Genomic DNA, 15,037 nt, shown 5'->3' with positions numbered 1-15,037 from the left:
TCAGCTCATTTCTCTAAACCCTGCTCACACATGACTGCAAAGCCAATTTCAGCAATAACCTCATAGTGAAGTTTGCAGATGACACAGCAGTGGTGTGGTCGGCTCCTCAAGTCAGTGAGACTCACAAACAGCTTCTTCCTCTGGTCCATTCAGATCGTCAACAACACTACCCCACCCACCTCACCAATCTGAGCCATGGTTTGAGTAGCCCCCATCACTCAGGCCAATCACACACAGGCCACTCTATTCGGTCTTCTCTTTGCACCACTTCCAAGCATTTTGCATCTTGTTTTGTAATGTGGGCCTATTCTCTCTCTCATTTTTGGATACATTCTCTTGTTTTGTATACTTTATATCCCACTTGATTGTATTTATTTCTCCTGTTTTATATTTCTTCCTGCTGTCTACTATTTCTTTTTTGTTTCAGCACAGTTGGTGTGGACACCCAGAATTTCATTGTACATGTACAACAACAATAAAGGGCTATTCTTTTCTTTTGTTCCTTGTTTGTCCTTGTTGTTTTTGGTTTTACTGGTGTTCATTTGACACTGCATTTACCTTGTGATGTACAGGAGTGTTGCTTTTATCTTGACATTAGTACTCATCATTTTGAATTCTTTCTTTTCTAAACTGCTCATATTTTAATATTAATTAGTGGACATTTTAAAAATAAAATAGGCCATTTAATTAATTTGCCTATTTGTAGTTTTTTTGTGCGTGTGTTCATCTTCATCTACTTATGAGCAGTGTGCATGATTTGGTGTTTGTGTTTAGGAGATACAGTGGGGCAAAAAAGTATTTAGTCAGCCACCGATTGTGCAAGTTCCCCCACTTAAAATGATGACAGAGGTCAGTAATTTGCACCAGAGGTACACTTCAACTGTGAGAGACAGAATGTGAAAAAAAAATCCATGAATTCACATGGTAGGATTTGTAAAGAATTTATTCGTAAATTAGGGTGGAAAATAAGTATTTGGTCACCTCAAACAAGGAAAATCTCTGGCTCTCACAGACCTGTAACGTCTTCTGTAAGAAGCTTTTCTGTCCCCCACTCGTTACCTGTATGAATGGCACCTGTTTGAACTCATCATCTGTATAAAAGACACCTGTCCACAGCCTCAAACAGTCAGACTCCAAACTCCGCCATGGCCAAGACCAAAGAGCTTTCGAAGGACACCAGGAAAAGTATTGTAGACCTGCACCAGACTGGGAAGAGTGAATCTACAATAGGCAAGCAGCTTGGTGTGAAAAAATCAACTGTGGGAGCAATCATCAGAAAATGGAAGACATACAAGACCACTGATAATCTCCCTCGATCTGGGGCTCCACGCAAGATCTCATCCTGTGGGGTCAAAATGATCATGAGAACGGTGAGCAAAGATCCCAGAACCACATGGGGGGACCTGGTGAATGACCTGCAGAGAGCTGGGACCAAAGTAACAAAGGTCACCATCAGTAACACACTACAACGGCAGGGAATCAAATCTCGCAGTGCCAGACGTGTTCCGCTGCTGAAGCCAGTGCATGTCCAGGCCCGTCTGAAGTTTGCCAGAGAGCACATGGATGATACAGCAGAGGATTGGGAGAATGTCATGTGGTCAGATGAAACCAAAGTAGAACTTTTTGGTATGAACTCAACTCGTCGTGTTTGGAGGAAGAAGAATACTGAGTTGCATCCCAAGAACACCATACCTACTGTGAAGCATGGGGGTGGAAACATCATGCTATGGGGCTGTTTTTCTGCCAAGGGGACAGGACGACTGATCAGTGTTAAGGACAGAATGAATGGGGCCATGTATCGAGAGATTTTGAGCCAAAACCTCCTTCCATCAGTGAGAACTTTGAAGATGAAACAAGGCTGGGTCTTCCAACATGACAATGATCCAAAACACACCACCCGGGCAACAAAGGAGTGGCTCCGTAAGAAGCATTTGAAAGTCCTGGAGTGGCCTAGCCAGTCTCCAGACCTCAACCCCATAGAAAATCTGTGGCGGGAGTTGAAAATCCGTGTTGCTCGGCGACAGCCCCAAAACATCACTGCTCTCGAGAAGATCTGCATGGAGGAATGGGCCAAAATACCAGCTACTGTGTGTGCAAACCTGGTAAAGACCTATAGTAAACATTTGACCTCTGTTATTGCCAACAAAGGTTATGTTACAAAGTATTGAGTTGTATTTTTGTTATTGACCAAATACTTATTTTCCACCCTGATTTACGAATAAATTCTTTACAAATCCTACCATGTGGATTCATGGATTTTTTTTTTTTTTTTTTCACATTCTGTCTCTCACAGTTGCAGTGTACCTCTGGTGCAAATTACTGACCTCTGTCATCATTTTAGGTGGGGGAACTTGCACAATCGGTGGCTGACTAAATACTTTTTTGCCCCACTGTATATATAAAATCTTTAGTCTATCCAAGCTGTCTCAGGGCGAGAGGCAGGGTGCACCCATAGACAGGTTGCCAGTCTGCTGCAGGGCTAATACAGAGAGACAGACCACCATTCAAATTCACATTCAAACCTATGGGCAATTTAAAATCACCATTTAGCCTAACCCCAGTCTTCTAAGTATTTATTTACTGCAATCTGAATCAAGAAATGCAAGAACTTGACTGACGCAGAGTGGGAATAGACAAACCTTGTTTAGCAAAGCTGCATTACAACAAGGACTTTTTAACCAAACTTTACACATGCAGGGATGGAACAATCAAGACCAGCTTTTTCATTTAGTTAAGAACATTTTTATTTATATAATTCTTTCCAAGATAAATATCACAAAGAGCTTCAGAACAAAAACAGTAAAAAACAAAAAGGGACAAAAGGTTTCCCCCAAAAGTTTTTGTTTTTTAGCTGCTTTGTAAAAAAACAGCACAGATGAGTCCACAGGTCACAGGCTCAGTGGGAAAGAGTTCCAGCTTTAGTTCTCTGATCACAGGGATCTGCTCGGGCTGCATCGGTGTCAAAGTTAAAATGTTGGGTTTTTTTTAATATAGCACTTTTTTTTCTAGACTGGAGAAACATCATCATATCAGTGATAAAAAAAAGTTCTTAAAGGTGCTCAAAATGTGCTGAAAAGGGAGAAGATTTAACAAATACAATAAAAGCCCCCAGGTGGAACGTTATGGCACATTATAGGCAAGAGAGGTGGACTGGGAAACAACACAGGAAAGGACTGTTCAGACAGATATAAGGAGAACCAATCCAAAGCAGACCCAGATACAAGCACCACGCATGTAGTAGTCAGCAGTTCAAAGGGCAGAGGTCAGGTCAAACAAAACAGAACATTCTTCTTCATCATTGGATCAAAGGAGGAAGACCTGTTCCAGTTAAATGAGCTTGATTAAAGACGGACTGAAAATGATCCAGAAAGCTGTATTTGTCCAAAACAGCTGTAAGCTTTTAGCCACATCCTTCTCTAACATCTTTGCATAAAAAATAATTTTAGATTGGCCTGTAAATGAGAGAAACTTGTTAAGCTTGTTTTTGTTTGCTTTTTAAGTGGCGGGATTCTTAAAATGAGTAGGCACTTAGCCAAAAAAGTGCTAACTATACAATTAAACATGTCAAAATCTTTCTATAATGCATCATCCTTTAATCGAAGCAGGTGAATGTATAAATGAGTTGAGTTCAACAAATGCTCCACTTTTTGACAAGAACACTTTAAACTGCAAATCCTGTCATTTGTCTAAAGTAAAGATTTTGAAACAGGAGCTGACCTCACTGTAACACGATATATGTTATCTGAAATGGAAAGAAGATCGTAAAACCACTGTTGGTCATTGTGAAGGAATAAGACTGTTCAAAAGCAGGGAATTTCACAGCCGCACAGGAATGTAAGACGCGAGCGCTAACCACACAGTAACATGATGATCACAAATAAAGATGTCCCCAGAACAAATACAGTCCTTATTAAATGTAAATAATAAAAGTAAAAACCAGGTCCAGTGTGTTTCCTTTGGTATATGTGAGGCCAGACAAATGTTGGGTGAAATAAAAATTGCAGGTTCCTACAAAACTGCAAAAAATATATATCTGATGGGGAATTTATCAGAGTACTTGATGGGCAACACAAATATACCCTGAGAAAAAAGAAGCATATTAGCAGGTGCCCTTTCCAAGAGTTGAGGTGTTGTAACTAAAATAGTTACCATCATCAGGCGAGAACGCTGAATCAAAATATTTTGATTTTTGATTTATTAGTAGCAGAACAATCTTCCATTTAGTCTGAGTGCTGGATTTCTATTTTCCTCTCAGAGGCAAGAACTTTCCACATGTAGGGAACCTTGCTCAGAAGATGCTGGCTCTCTTCGTTCAACCTTTTTATGTAAACAAACATTTTTCAGAGATAAAGTTTAACAAATCCATACACTGAGATACTGAAGACATTCAATCTGACTTTAATACACATTTTCAAGCCCAAAATAGCCTCGATCTTTCTCACTCATTTTGTTCACAATTGTTTTGGAAATATTGATCAAATAATGATTAAATGTTGGCATTTTTACTCGTGAAATCTAAATTAAACAATTAAAAATTTATAATGAAATAAATACTGAGCAGGCTTGAGTTTAGTTATTGGTGTGGCCCTCTTATGTCTTGTGTGTTCTTATACCTTTATAAAATGAATTACTTACCCCCATCTATGGTGTATAATGGTGACAAAGTCATTGAACATACGCTACATTTTAGTCTAGGTTAAGCTTTAGAGCTGTTAGTTAGTTAGTTATCTAAAGTGTTACCTTAGATAAATCAGTATACTGACTGCGGGCATGGGCTGTTGAATGATTCTTATGTGCACATCTCATAAACATGAGAGTAACTTTTTATGCACACCTATTTCAGCTAAGAATATTTGTTCACACATATTAGTGAATTAGGCCCAAAAACCTTAGAATAGATTCAAGTGTTGCTTTTTTTGATCACTGTCATGTCAACACTGAAAACACTGAAAAAGCCTCACAGGCGAAAGAATTTTACAAACCTACTCGCTTATCCAACTCAGTGTTTTGGGGGCTTGAGCCTATTCCACATGCTGTCCCCTTTGGTGGAAGCAAACAGGAAAAGATTATAAAAAGTAAGACGGATGGCAAAAATATTATTCATTATTTACTGCAAACTATTTGAGTACTCTTTGAAGACCCTCCACAACACTGTCAAAAAAAAAAAAAATGCACATAGTTGTGCCACACTTGTGGTGCCTTAGCTTTATCTGGCCCAGCTGGGGAAAGTTGTTTCCTTTTTTATTTTGTAATAGTATTTTTTCAGTTCCACACAGAAGTTTTTATTGATAATAATCCTGTTTGGCTTTGTAGCCTTCTCTTATTTATTTAGCAACATCTAATATCACAGATCTGATGCCTATAGTTAGTAGCATGTCATCTTCTGTTTAAATGTCTAATAGCAGTCACCCAACAACATTTCCTACTACCGGTTATTAAAACAAACAAACAAACAAAAAACAAGTAAATCATAAAAGCTAAAAAAAAAAAGGCAGAAAATAATTTAAACTTTTGTTGTAATTTTAAATCCTAGCTCTCAAACAGTATATGATTTTGGTATAAAACTATTTTGTGCGTCAGTAAGGATTTACAATTTGAATATTAATTCATCAAGATCCAATGTGTCCTTAACTTGTGTGTTGCATGAACATTGTCTTTGAACACTTAACTCGAGAACTGTGTCTATCCCAACGAACGAGTAGACAGACTGCCACTCATAACAGATAAAGTCAAGCGATCATATTTAAAAAATAATTTATACAGAAACACTTCTAGCCAACACTGAACACAATCACAAATGGACAAAGTAAATATTCCAACAGCTGAACGGGGGTGTAACTGTAAACAAAATCCTGGATTTAAAAGCTTTTGTGCAAATTAGGTTAAAGCACAGGCACAAACGTGGCAAACATGGCAGGATGCACTTCCACTTCTTGTCCTTGCACTGGGTAGTTTTATCTGACAGTTCCACAGATTAAGAACATCATGTAGATAAAGTCGGGCCTTGAGGGAGTCTTCTATCCTCCTTTTAAACGCAAGATGCAGTCAATGGCGAAGGGATCGATGGCATTTGAAACATTTATTGTAGAGACTTTAGTGTTGACAGTAAGAAACTGATGGTGCGATACAGTGATGAATCTGTGATTGGTAGTGCTGACCACTGAAGTTACAGACAAAAACAGTCCTTGTCTGCTTGAATGTGGAAATCTGAATCTGATCTGTATATTTAGGTGCTTTTACTCAGCACCATGGGAGATTGTGATGCTTTATAAAACCTATAATCAAACAACTTTCTCTGGTTACAAAAAGTCACTGTTATACCATAGTGTTGCTCTCGCCCACTTTGTCCGCATACTGAAAGAAAAGAAAGAAACCGTGTTAAGTGACAACTTGTTGGCATTCAGGACTCATGTGGAGAATGTTTGGCACAGATAAATGTAGGAGCGGCTGAACTGCAGTGTTTGCGATTATCCTGCAACACTTTAAAGTGAAGCATGCATGACCTAAAGGGACACACCACAGCTGACAAGGCACAGTCTCAAAATTTCAGGTCATTTTTATAACCTGTTTGCAACGAGGTTGTGTGCACTACTTTCTGTTTAAACAAACAAAAAAGACGAGTCTAACAAGTCTGAATACTATACTTTCAGTACATAATCGCACACAACCTGATGGTGCAGGGAAACCCTTTCGTCCACCAGGGTAAAACAGGCAGCCTAGTATATACCAAACCCACCTCCCACTAGGGGAAACTCCAAAGTGGAACAGAGTCTAGCCCCTCTCCAGGAAACACTTTTCAGAACCTGAGCTATATGTGCTGATGTGAGCCTGATGAGTATATCTAACCTGTATCTCTAACCAAAAGCACTTAGTCAGACGCCTTCCCCACAAAAGAGGTGACACTCCATGTCCCTAGAGTACGGGTCTCAAACTCCAGTCCTTGAGGGCCGGTGTCCTCAAACGTTTCCATGTGTCCCTGTTGCAACACACCTGAATAAAATTAGTAGGTCATTAGCAAGAGTATACAACTTGACTGCATGCTGAAATGGCAACCCCTAACCCACAGGTGTCAGACTCCAGGCCTCGAGGGCCAGTGTCCTGCAAGTTTTAGATGTGTCCTTGATCCAACACAGCTGATTTAAATGGATAAATTACCTTCTCAACATGTCTTGAAGTTCTCCAGAGGCCTGGTAATGAACTAATCAAGTGATTAGTTCATTACCAGGCCTCTGGAGAACTTATGTTGAGGAAAAGATATACGTTGAGGAGGTAATTGAGCCATTTGAATCAGCTGTGCTGGATCAAGGACACATCTAAAATGAGGACACCGGCCCTCGAGGTCTGGAACTGCCTGCCCCTGTTCTATACAGTCTTGCTAGTGACCTACTAATTGTATACAGGCGTGTTGCAACAGGGACACATGGAAAAGATTTAGGACACCAGCCCTCAAGGACTGGACTTCGAGACCCCTTCCCTAGAGCCAACGGGACCTCTGCCTTTGACTGCTGCCCAGTCCTTATTGCACTGAACCCCTACAGCACCTGCTATAGGTGGACTATTAAATACCAATGGAGAGAGAGCAGGTTAATGTCATTTAAGGAACTGACTTCCTTTTTAGATCTGAAGGCTATATCCACTTCTTTTATGCATGATACTGTTAAAAAAGAAGAAAATGTATGCACATATGCCCATAACTACAAGATTTTGTCAGGTTAGCCAACATGATAGTGGGAAATTGTGACAGCTAATCTTCCATAGAAGCTGGCTGTTTAGCTTGTTAAAATATTCAGTGGCTCATTGCAGACCAACTTTTTAAATCCTTTTGTCTGCAGTTTGTACAATTCATATTTCACTGCATTTTGCATGGTGCAGCCTTACTGTTAAAATCCACTGGGGCCATTCTGCGTGGGATTTGCAGGTTCTCTCCGGGTACTCAAGCTTCCTATCACAGTCCAAAGACAAGCAGGTAAACTTCACTGGTGATTCTCAATTGGCTACAAGTGTGACTGTCAATGTCTCTCAGTGCTATCTCTGCAATAGGCTGGTGGCCTGTCCAGGGTCACCAGCCTGGACAGGCCACCGACTCTTTCCACTGCAACCCTGAACTGGAGAAGTAAAAGACGATGGATGGATGGATGGATGGATGGATGGCTTGGCTGACTGGATGTACAACATGTCATCTTAAGATATATCAGTCTTCAGATGACATGCCTGTGGTGTGTGCCTTAAAGGTTAAAAAACAAAAGACAATTACCTGCTCCAAAAAGATGAGACTCAAAGCGTGTTAGATAAGTTAACATGCAAAGGAAAATCGGCAGTGACTGACCACGACTGCTGATTGTCCTCAGAGCCTTACGAAGGCTTAAGAAAAAAATAAAAATAAAGACAGATGCTCACCTCAAAACAAAGCTTCCAACACAACAGCATGGTAGGGGTATGTTTATTAGCCACAAAGCAATGTGTGGAGACAAGCTAAACACACAAAACTACATTTAATTTTCCAAACTGCTTCCATCCTAGCTGTGTATGCTGAGCTCGTGTGTCTGCTAAATTGATTTTCAGTTAAATAACCATGGCATTTATTTGGGCAGTCTGGTTAATCTGTTGTGCTTGAGGTGTTTGAATATGATGATTAATGAAGAAACCATGCTGTGTTTAAACAAAAGCTGCACAGCAGGTGTGGAGCTGGGTAATACTCACTGCACTGATAAAGGGCAGGTTTAGGATGGAGCCAAGGACTGGTATTCTCCTGATAAAGCCTACAACCACTGGAAAGAAGCCCCTGGATGTGATTAAAGAAAGGAGAGTAAGACAGAGGGGAGAAGCCAAAGACAATTCATGAAAAAAAGTGTTTTTTGATTATTACATTATTTGAACACGTGCATGTCTTTTTTAGTCAGAATTCTGACTTTTTTTCCATCAGGATTATTTTTTCTCAGAATTCTGGAAAAGAAGAAAAAAAAAAAAGACGTGCTCACTTTTCCTCCCCAGTAGCCTAATCCTCTTCCGTATGAACCAGACCAGATGACCAACTTTTATGCATAAATGTTTTTATAATGAAGATGGAAAGAATCATCCCACAGGTCGATTATTAACACCAAGTTGTTGCTAGCTCTCAAGGCTCCTCAGAACTGGGCTTGGTCTTCGTCTTTAAGCATTATCTGCATCTCTTGGTTCCATCTTAATTATCCGGTGATAATTTTGGAATTGACAGACTTTCCCTTGTCAAGTCTATTTTGAAAACATTTTCTAAACAACACTGGCTAAAATGATATCTACCACATATTAGCACTAACCTAAAAACTCCTGGGGCCTGTTCTTCGTACCTCGCTAAGTAAGTTAGCTGGATTAGATTGTTGACGATTTCGCGTGATCTTGGATCGTTCGGTTCCCCGAAGCTCATCCGGGACTTGCTGTCATAGCAACAGAGCCGTAAGCGTAAACCTGCTCGGGAGCAGGTTTACTTTATGTAAACAGGATTAGATCGCGGCCACGCAGGTATGTCCGCGTCATTCATACGAAAGCAACAGCGATATTCCACCACTGTTTCACCATAAATAAATAACATCAATGTAACTAAAGATAATGCAGCACTTGATCCTTTTATTGATGTCACACAGATACATACAGGTCATTTCCTAAAAAAGGGAAATGTACTGTTAACATTCTATTACATGTATGTGATTATTACAGATGTAATTCATATTTCAGAGTAGTAATTGCAAATCACTTCGTGTAATCAAGATGAGAGACCACGGCTATAAAAGCGAAGGTGGATTTGGGAAGCCTGTCGCAGCCATGTCCTGTCCGTTTACGCGAGCCACCCATTGCGGAAGGTGCAAGATTGATAAGGAGAGTCCTCAGAATTCAGCGTATATTGCGGGACAGACAGGATCCTTTAGCTCAGCACGACAGTGTGCTCATTGAGAGATATCGATTTTCCCGTGAGGGTATTATATACTTAACCAACTTGTTGACGAGGGGGTGCAGGACCACCACCTGTCTTTTTTTTGCTCTGCCCTTTTCTTGGTTGCTTTTATGAACAAACAAATAGATTATTTCAGGGTCTCTTTCCAAGAGACGAAAAGCAATATAAGTGATAAATATTACCATTCTGTAGAATATTCTTATATTCCACTTTTACTTGTTCCCATGTTCTAGTGGGTCCTGTTGTGGCTCTAATGTGAAAGGGGATATAATATAACAATATAATATAATGTAATATAATATTGGATAATATAGTGTAATATAATAAATCTATGAATAAATAATAAAGTGACTGAATAGTGGTATTGTCATGCGCTTTGGGTGCCTTGAAAAGCGCTATATAAATCCACTCCATTATTATTGTTATTATTAAATTACTTACGAGTTTAATTTGTCAGCAACTTTCTGCCAGCCCTCTCTCCTTGCTTTTGCAGCCTTTGCAGTGTTCCCTTGCGTTTTAATTAAACTCTGAAACTCCTGAAATCCCTCAATCAAGAGTTCTTGCTCTGCTGCCGGAAAATACCGAGCGCGCCCCTTCGACATTTTCGCCGACCAATCAGCGGGTTGCCGATCAATGTTTCTACTATCGATGCGTAGCCCCTTTTACGACACCCAGTGATGTCACATTACTGCGTCCAGCTGTACTAATCGTCAACAACAGGTGTGTTCGGGGAACCGGATTAGCGAGCTCACGGTTAGCGCGATGGTTTGGTCTTGGATGTGTCATTTGATCTTGGATGTAGTGAGCGACGTACGAAGAACGGGCCCCTGAACTGAAAAGCTTCAGTTGAACCAAAATGCTACAGTGAAAATACTGACAGGGACTAGAAAGAGAGCAAATTTCTCCTGTATTGGCTTCTTATCACTGGTTCCCTGATAAATCCAGAATCGAATTTAAAATCCTTCTCACCACATACAAGCTCTTGAATATTCAGTCCCCATCTTATCTTAATAATCTCAAAGTACCATATTAACCCAACAGAGCTCTTCACTCTCAGACTGCTCGCCTATGTGTGGCTCCTAGGATATTTAATTCAATTTCATGTATATAGTGCCAAATTGCAACAACAGTTGGCTGCGTCTGTTAATGCTCCCTCGCGTCTCCTCGTTCTCTCAATATTTCCAAAGTGTCTCCAGGTATTCCCAGTGTTCCAGGTTTTCAGTTTGTTAGGAATTTAGCTTTTACAGTGTATATATATATTTTTTTAATGTTCATGCTTTGTTCTCAACCATAATAAATGGCTCGCCTGATCGTGACAGTAAGTCTATAGACCACAATTAATCAACCCAACCCGGTGATGTCATGTTCTGTGCAGACTCAGGATGGTGCTAAACTTGTTTTAAAGACTTTGAGCAGTTATTTCTTAAATCCAGAAATAAGACAGACAGTGCGAAATCCATGGCAGTTTTTTAAAGCATAGTACTCCATGTAGTGTTTCATGTCCACTTTAAGTCTTTAAACACACTGCAACTTTGATGAAAACAGTGCTTTCCAAAGTGCAATTTAATATATAAAATTTAGGGCTTTTCAGGACTGAGCCCAAGTTTCAATCAGATCTCTCAAGTCATCCTGCTTCTTTCATGTAAAGAATAAGTTTACTGTATCTCAGGTTTCAGTGTTTCGTGGGCTCTTTAAACAAGATAACTGTCAGTCTACTGAATCTGTTGTGTGCCTTTTGTATTCATCTTACCTGAATAAGAGAAAAAAACCATAGATCTCGAGCAAAACTCCAATAATGGGCCAGCCAATCAACACCACAAACACTCCTCCCAGGAAGAAACTGGTGGCCTTCATCTTGTGCTTCTGGAAAAAGAAGCGGAAGGTCCTCTCAAGGCCGATGACAAAGGAGAGTCCAGCAACAAAGAGAATCTGCAGAGACAAAAAAAAGAGTGGAAACATATTAGAGAAGGGTTCAAAACTGCAAACCAAATGCATGCAAGCGGTTAAGAAACTTGTCCTCTGATTCAGTTTTGGGTCTGCCAGACCTCTTCCTGTTAGAGTTTGTTTCTGAGTGTCTTTTGATGTCTTTTTGAAACTATACTCACTGACACCTTGACTTTCTTTGCAATTTCTCTGTAGGAAAGACCTAAATTTTATGATGGTCTGTCTCTCTTCCATTGTTAATTGCCTTTTTCCTCACCATTTTTGTAGCAACACACTCCAACACTGCTTTTATGCAGACAGAGGGTGCTGTGAGTGATCTAGAAAAGTTGGAACACCTGTAAAAATTAGTAGCACCAGCTTTCAAGGCTTGATCCGAACAGCTTTAAATGGTTAACCCATTTTGTGTTTCCTGAAAAATGCCATCTGCAATTCTGAAATGTGCATTACTTTTTCAGTTTTGGGTAACCTTAGCTTTTTTTTTTTTTTTTTAACATGGCAGTTCATAACTTACCTTTGTACCTCGAACGACTTGAATTCCAATAAATAACTGGAATGTTGTTGTTCTAAACGTTTTGACTGGTAGGGTATATTTTCTGTGCTTACAGAGAATATTAGAAGGAACATTTTTAACACTGTGCAGCATTATAGAAAAATCCAAAATGCAATCCTTTTTACAAGCAGCCATATTGCTAACGACAAAAATGATGAATGTCATGATTTTGAACGTGTCAAGTCCATCTATCCAGTGTTAGAGTAAAAGCCTTCAAGCAATACTCCCGGCATGATGTATAAGAAATTCCAAGCAGGTCCTGTTTATTCTGAATTTGTTTCACGTTAGCAGGAAGAAAAGGTCTAAGAGACCTGCAGCAATAAACCATCTTAAAAGATGGTTTATTGCTGCAGCCCATGTGGCAGGACCCTCTGTCACAAAGACTGCTCAACTGGACAGTGTATCCGTACACTGCCTAACTGCCATTTACATTCAGATCTATGGGAAATATGTCATTAAATAGATTAGAAAGTATGAATTGCAGTCTGGCACATAACTGATTTAGTTTGGTAGCAAAGGCAAAGAGCAGCTCTTCCAATAATAGTCCATCATTAGTTCTATGACGACAGATATTGATATTAGTGTTACAGTGGATATTCAGAGCACTATAAAGCAAATAGAGGCCGTCAGCATCGCAAAAAGTGAGACACGCAGAAGTGAATACATTTTCAACAGCTAAAAAAAACCAAGAGATCATGCTTGAACCTTTGACCTCTATGGTCAGGTGATTGGGTGCTTCTCTTATGTTTAGCAGTAATAGCAATCCTGTGACATGAAACATTATTGTCCAAATGGGAATGGTCTTTTTCATGATAACATTACCCCCTTTCATGGGACGATTGGGCTCACTGGAAGGTTTATATGTGTTAAAATCACGTGAATCATAATTGCAGTCAGCTGAATATCTATGAGGGATTTTGGATTCAATTCAATTTAATTTTATGTATATATAGTGCCATATCACACAAGAGTTACTTTAGGGTGCTCTATACCATAAGGTTAAGACCCTACAATGATACAGACAAGCCCCAACAATCAGATGATCCCCTATGAGCAAGCACTTTGGTGACAGTGGGAAGGTAAATTTGCCTGGGAACAGGAAGAAACCCCCAGCAGGGCGGGGCGGCCATCTGCTGCGACTGTTTGGGGATGAGAGGAGGAAGACATGCTGTGGAAGAAAGTCAGATTTTAATAACTAATAACTAAATGGACCTAAAAAAAGGAAAGTGAAGAAGAAGCACTCAGTGCATCATGGGGAGCCTCAAAGATTTATGGTCACCTGATCCAGCCCTAACTATGCTGTTTATCAGAGACTAAAGTTTTCAGCCTAATATACATAGAGAGGTTGTCTGTCTCCCAAATCCAAACTAGGAGCTGGTTCCACAGAAGAGTGGCCTGCAAGTTCATAACTGAGACATTTTATTTTAGTTATATTTCCTGTGTAACTGAAATAATGCAAATGTGACACTGCTGAGAAAGTGAGGCACTTTGATGCTATTAATGATGCTGTTGCTATGTTTATGTGAAACTAAACACAGCTGGATCACACTAACAGATTATAATCAATAATAATTGTCACGTGTCACACAGTAATGCATCTGCGTAATCAGAAGTTGCACTTTTAGACATCCTTTGGAACAACAACAACAGGTTACTCACATTTCCAATAGCCAGAAGTGCTTTGTCAAAGAACAGGATCATCCCGAAGAAGAGGAAAAACACGCCGAAGCCTGTTAATCCCATTCCAATCTCTGAAGGACACACAAACCATCAGAGTCTGACATTTAAATCTTAAGATAACATGAAGAGATAATATTTTGTTACACGTTTTTCTACGTCGAAAGCAAACCAATTGGTTTACATCTCGTTACGGACACATTGACAGAAGCTATGCTCGGCATGTCAGAATGTAATCCTGCACATAGTCATAACTCTAACAGACTTATTTCAAATTAAAGCACACGGAAGTACTCCAATAACACATATGCAAACAAGGATGGCAGAAATATCCACAATAAGAATCACAGCAGGGCTTCCAAAGGAGCTCCGCTGCTCACGCTGAATGGTAAAGTTGTCAGAACGCTTAATAATGTACTTGCACGTAACTCTGGTCGTTCTAGTGGCTACAGCGGATATTATCGGGGGGAAAGCTGCTGGCTATTTGTGCCACTGAATGTCATGAGAGAAAAATGAAAGGTAACTTTCTTGTACTGACAGTGCTAGTTAGCACTTTGAGCACTGCAGCTCAAACTAGGGTTAGCTCAGACAGCAGGAACCTACGGATACACTCAAAAACACAGCTCTTACTTTGGGAGTCCGTTAGAGAAATCATCTTGATAATGTAGCTGGATGAGACAGAAGCAGAACAAAAAAGCTCTTCTCAGAATAATTTTGGATGACAGCTGCCACTGCAGCAACAGCCACGTCTTCCGGAAACACACCTTCTCTCGCTGACATCTTCCGGAACAGCGTCCATGACGCATTCATCTTGGCAACTTTCGTTCATTAAGATTATAGTTAATAACATAACCTTCACTAGGACACATATACCACGTAGCTACCCTGCTCTATTATAACACAACATCTGGATTGCACATAGTAGAATATGTTGCAAA

At 39.9% G+C, this 15,037-nt stretch overlaps 1 protein-coding gene across 1 annotated transcript; it reads right to left on the bottom strand.

The window, feature by feature from the left end:
• Window positions 1-4,501: 4,501 nt before the first annotated feature.
• On the bottom strand, window positions 4,502-14,836 carry golt1ba (golgi transport 1Ba). Its single transcript, XM_085372281.1, has 5 exons — window positions 14,730-14,836; window positions 14,082-14,173; window positions 11,679-11,857; window positions 8,701-8,782; window positions 4,502-6,354 (listed from the first exon to the last, which is right to left on the bottom strand). Exons 1-5 carry the CDS (start codon window positions 14,752-14,754, stop codon window positions 6,316-6,318), a joined length of 417 nt encoding a protein of 138 aa, XP_085228407.1. The 5' UTR covers window positions 14,755-14,836; the 3' UTR covers window positions 4,502-6,315.
• Window positions 14,837-15,037: the final 201 nt, after the last annotated feature.

Source organism: Diplotaxodon limnothrissa, linkage group LG15 (genome assembly GCF_057381915.1).
Source record: "Diplotaxodon limnothrissa isolate DT_005_m linkage group LG15, D_limnothrissa_male_GT1.1, whole genome shotgun sequence".
Classification (NCBI taxonomy): domain Eukaryota; kingdom Metazoa; phylum Chordata; class Actinopteri; order Cichliformes; family Cichlidae; genus Diplotaxodon; species Diplotaxodon limnothrissa.
Note: the sequence above shows the minus strand (reverse complement) of the source record. Positions and strands in the feature narration are given on the sequence as shown.

Bases quoted from the DNA above. Each gene is read 5' to 3' on its own strand.
- golt1ba (XM_085372281.1), bottom strand. From the start codon at position 14,754: ATGATTTCTCTAACGGACTCCCAAA. The intron at 14,174-14,729 runs GTAAGAGCTGTG...TGTGTCCTTCAG, and splicing joins TTCTCTAACGGACTCCCAAA to AGATTGGAATGGGATTAACA. The intron at 8,783-11,678 runs GTAAGATGAATA...AATCACATCCAG, and splicing joins GGTTTTTTTCTCTTATTCAG to GGGCTTCTTTCCAGTGGTTG.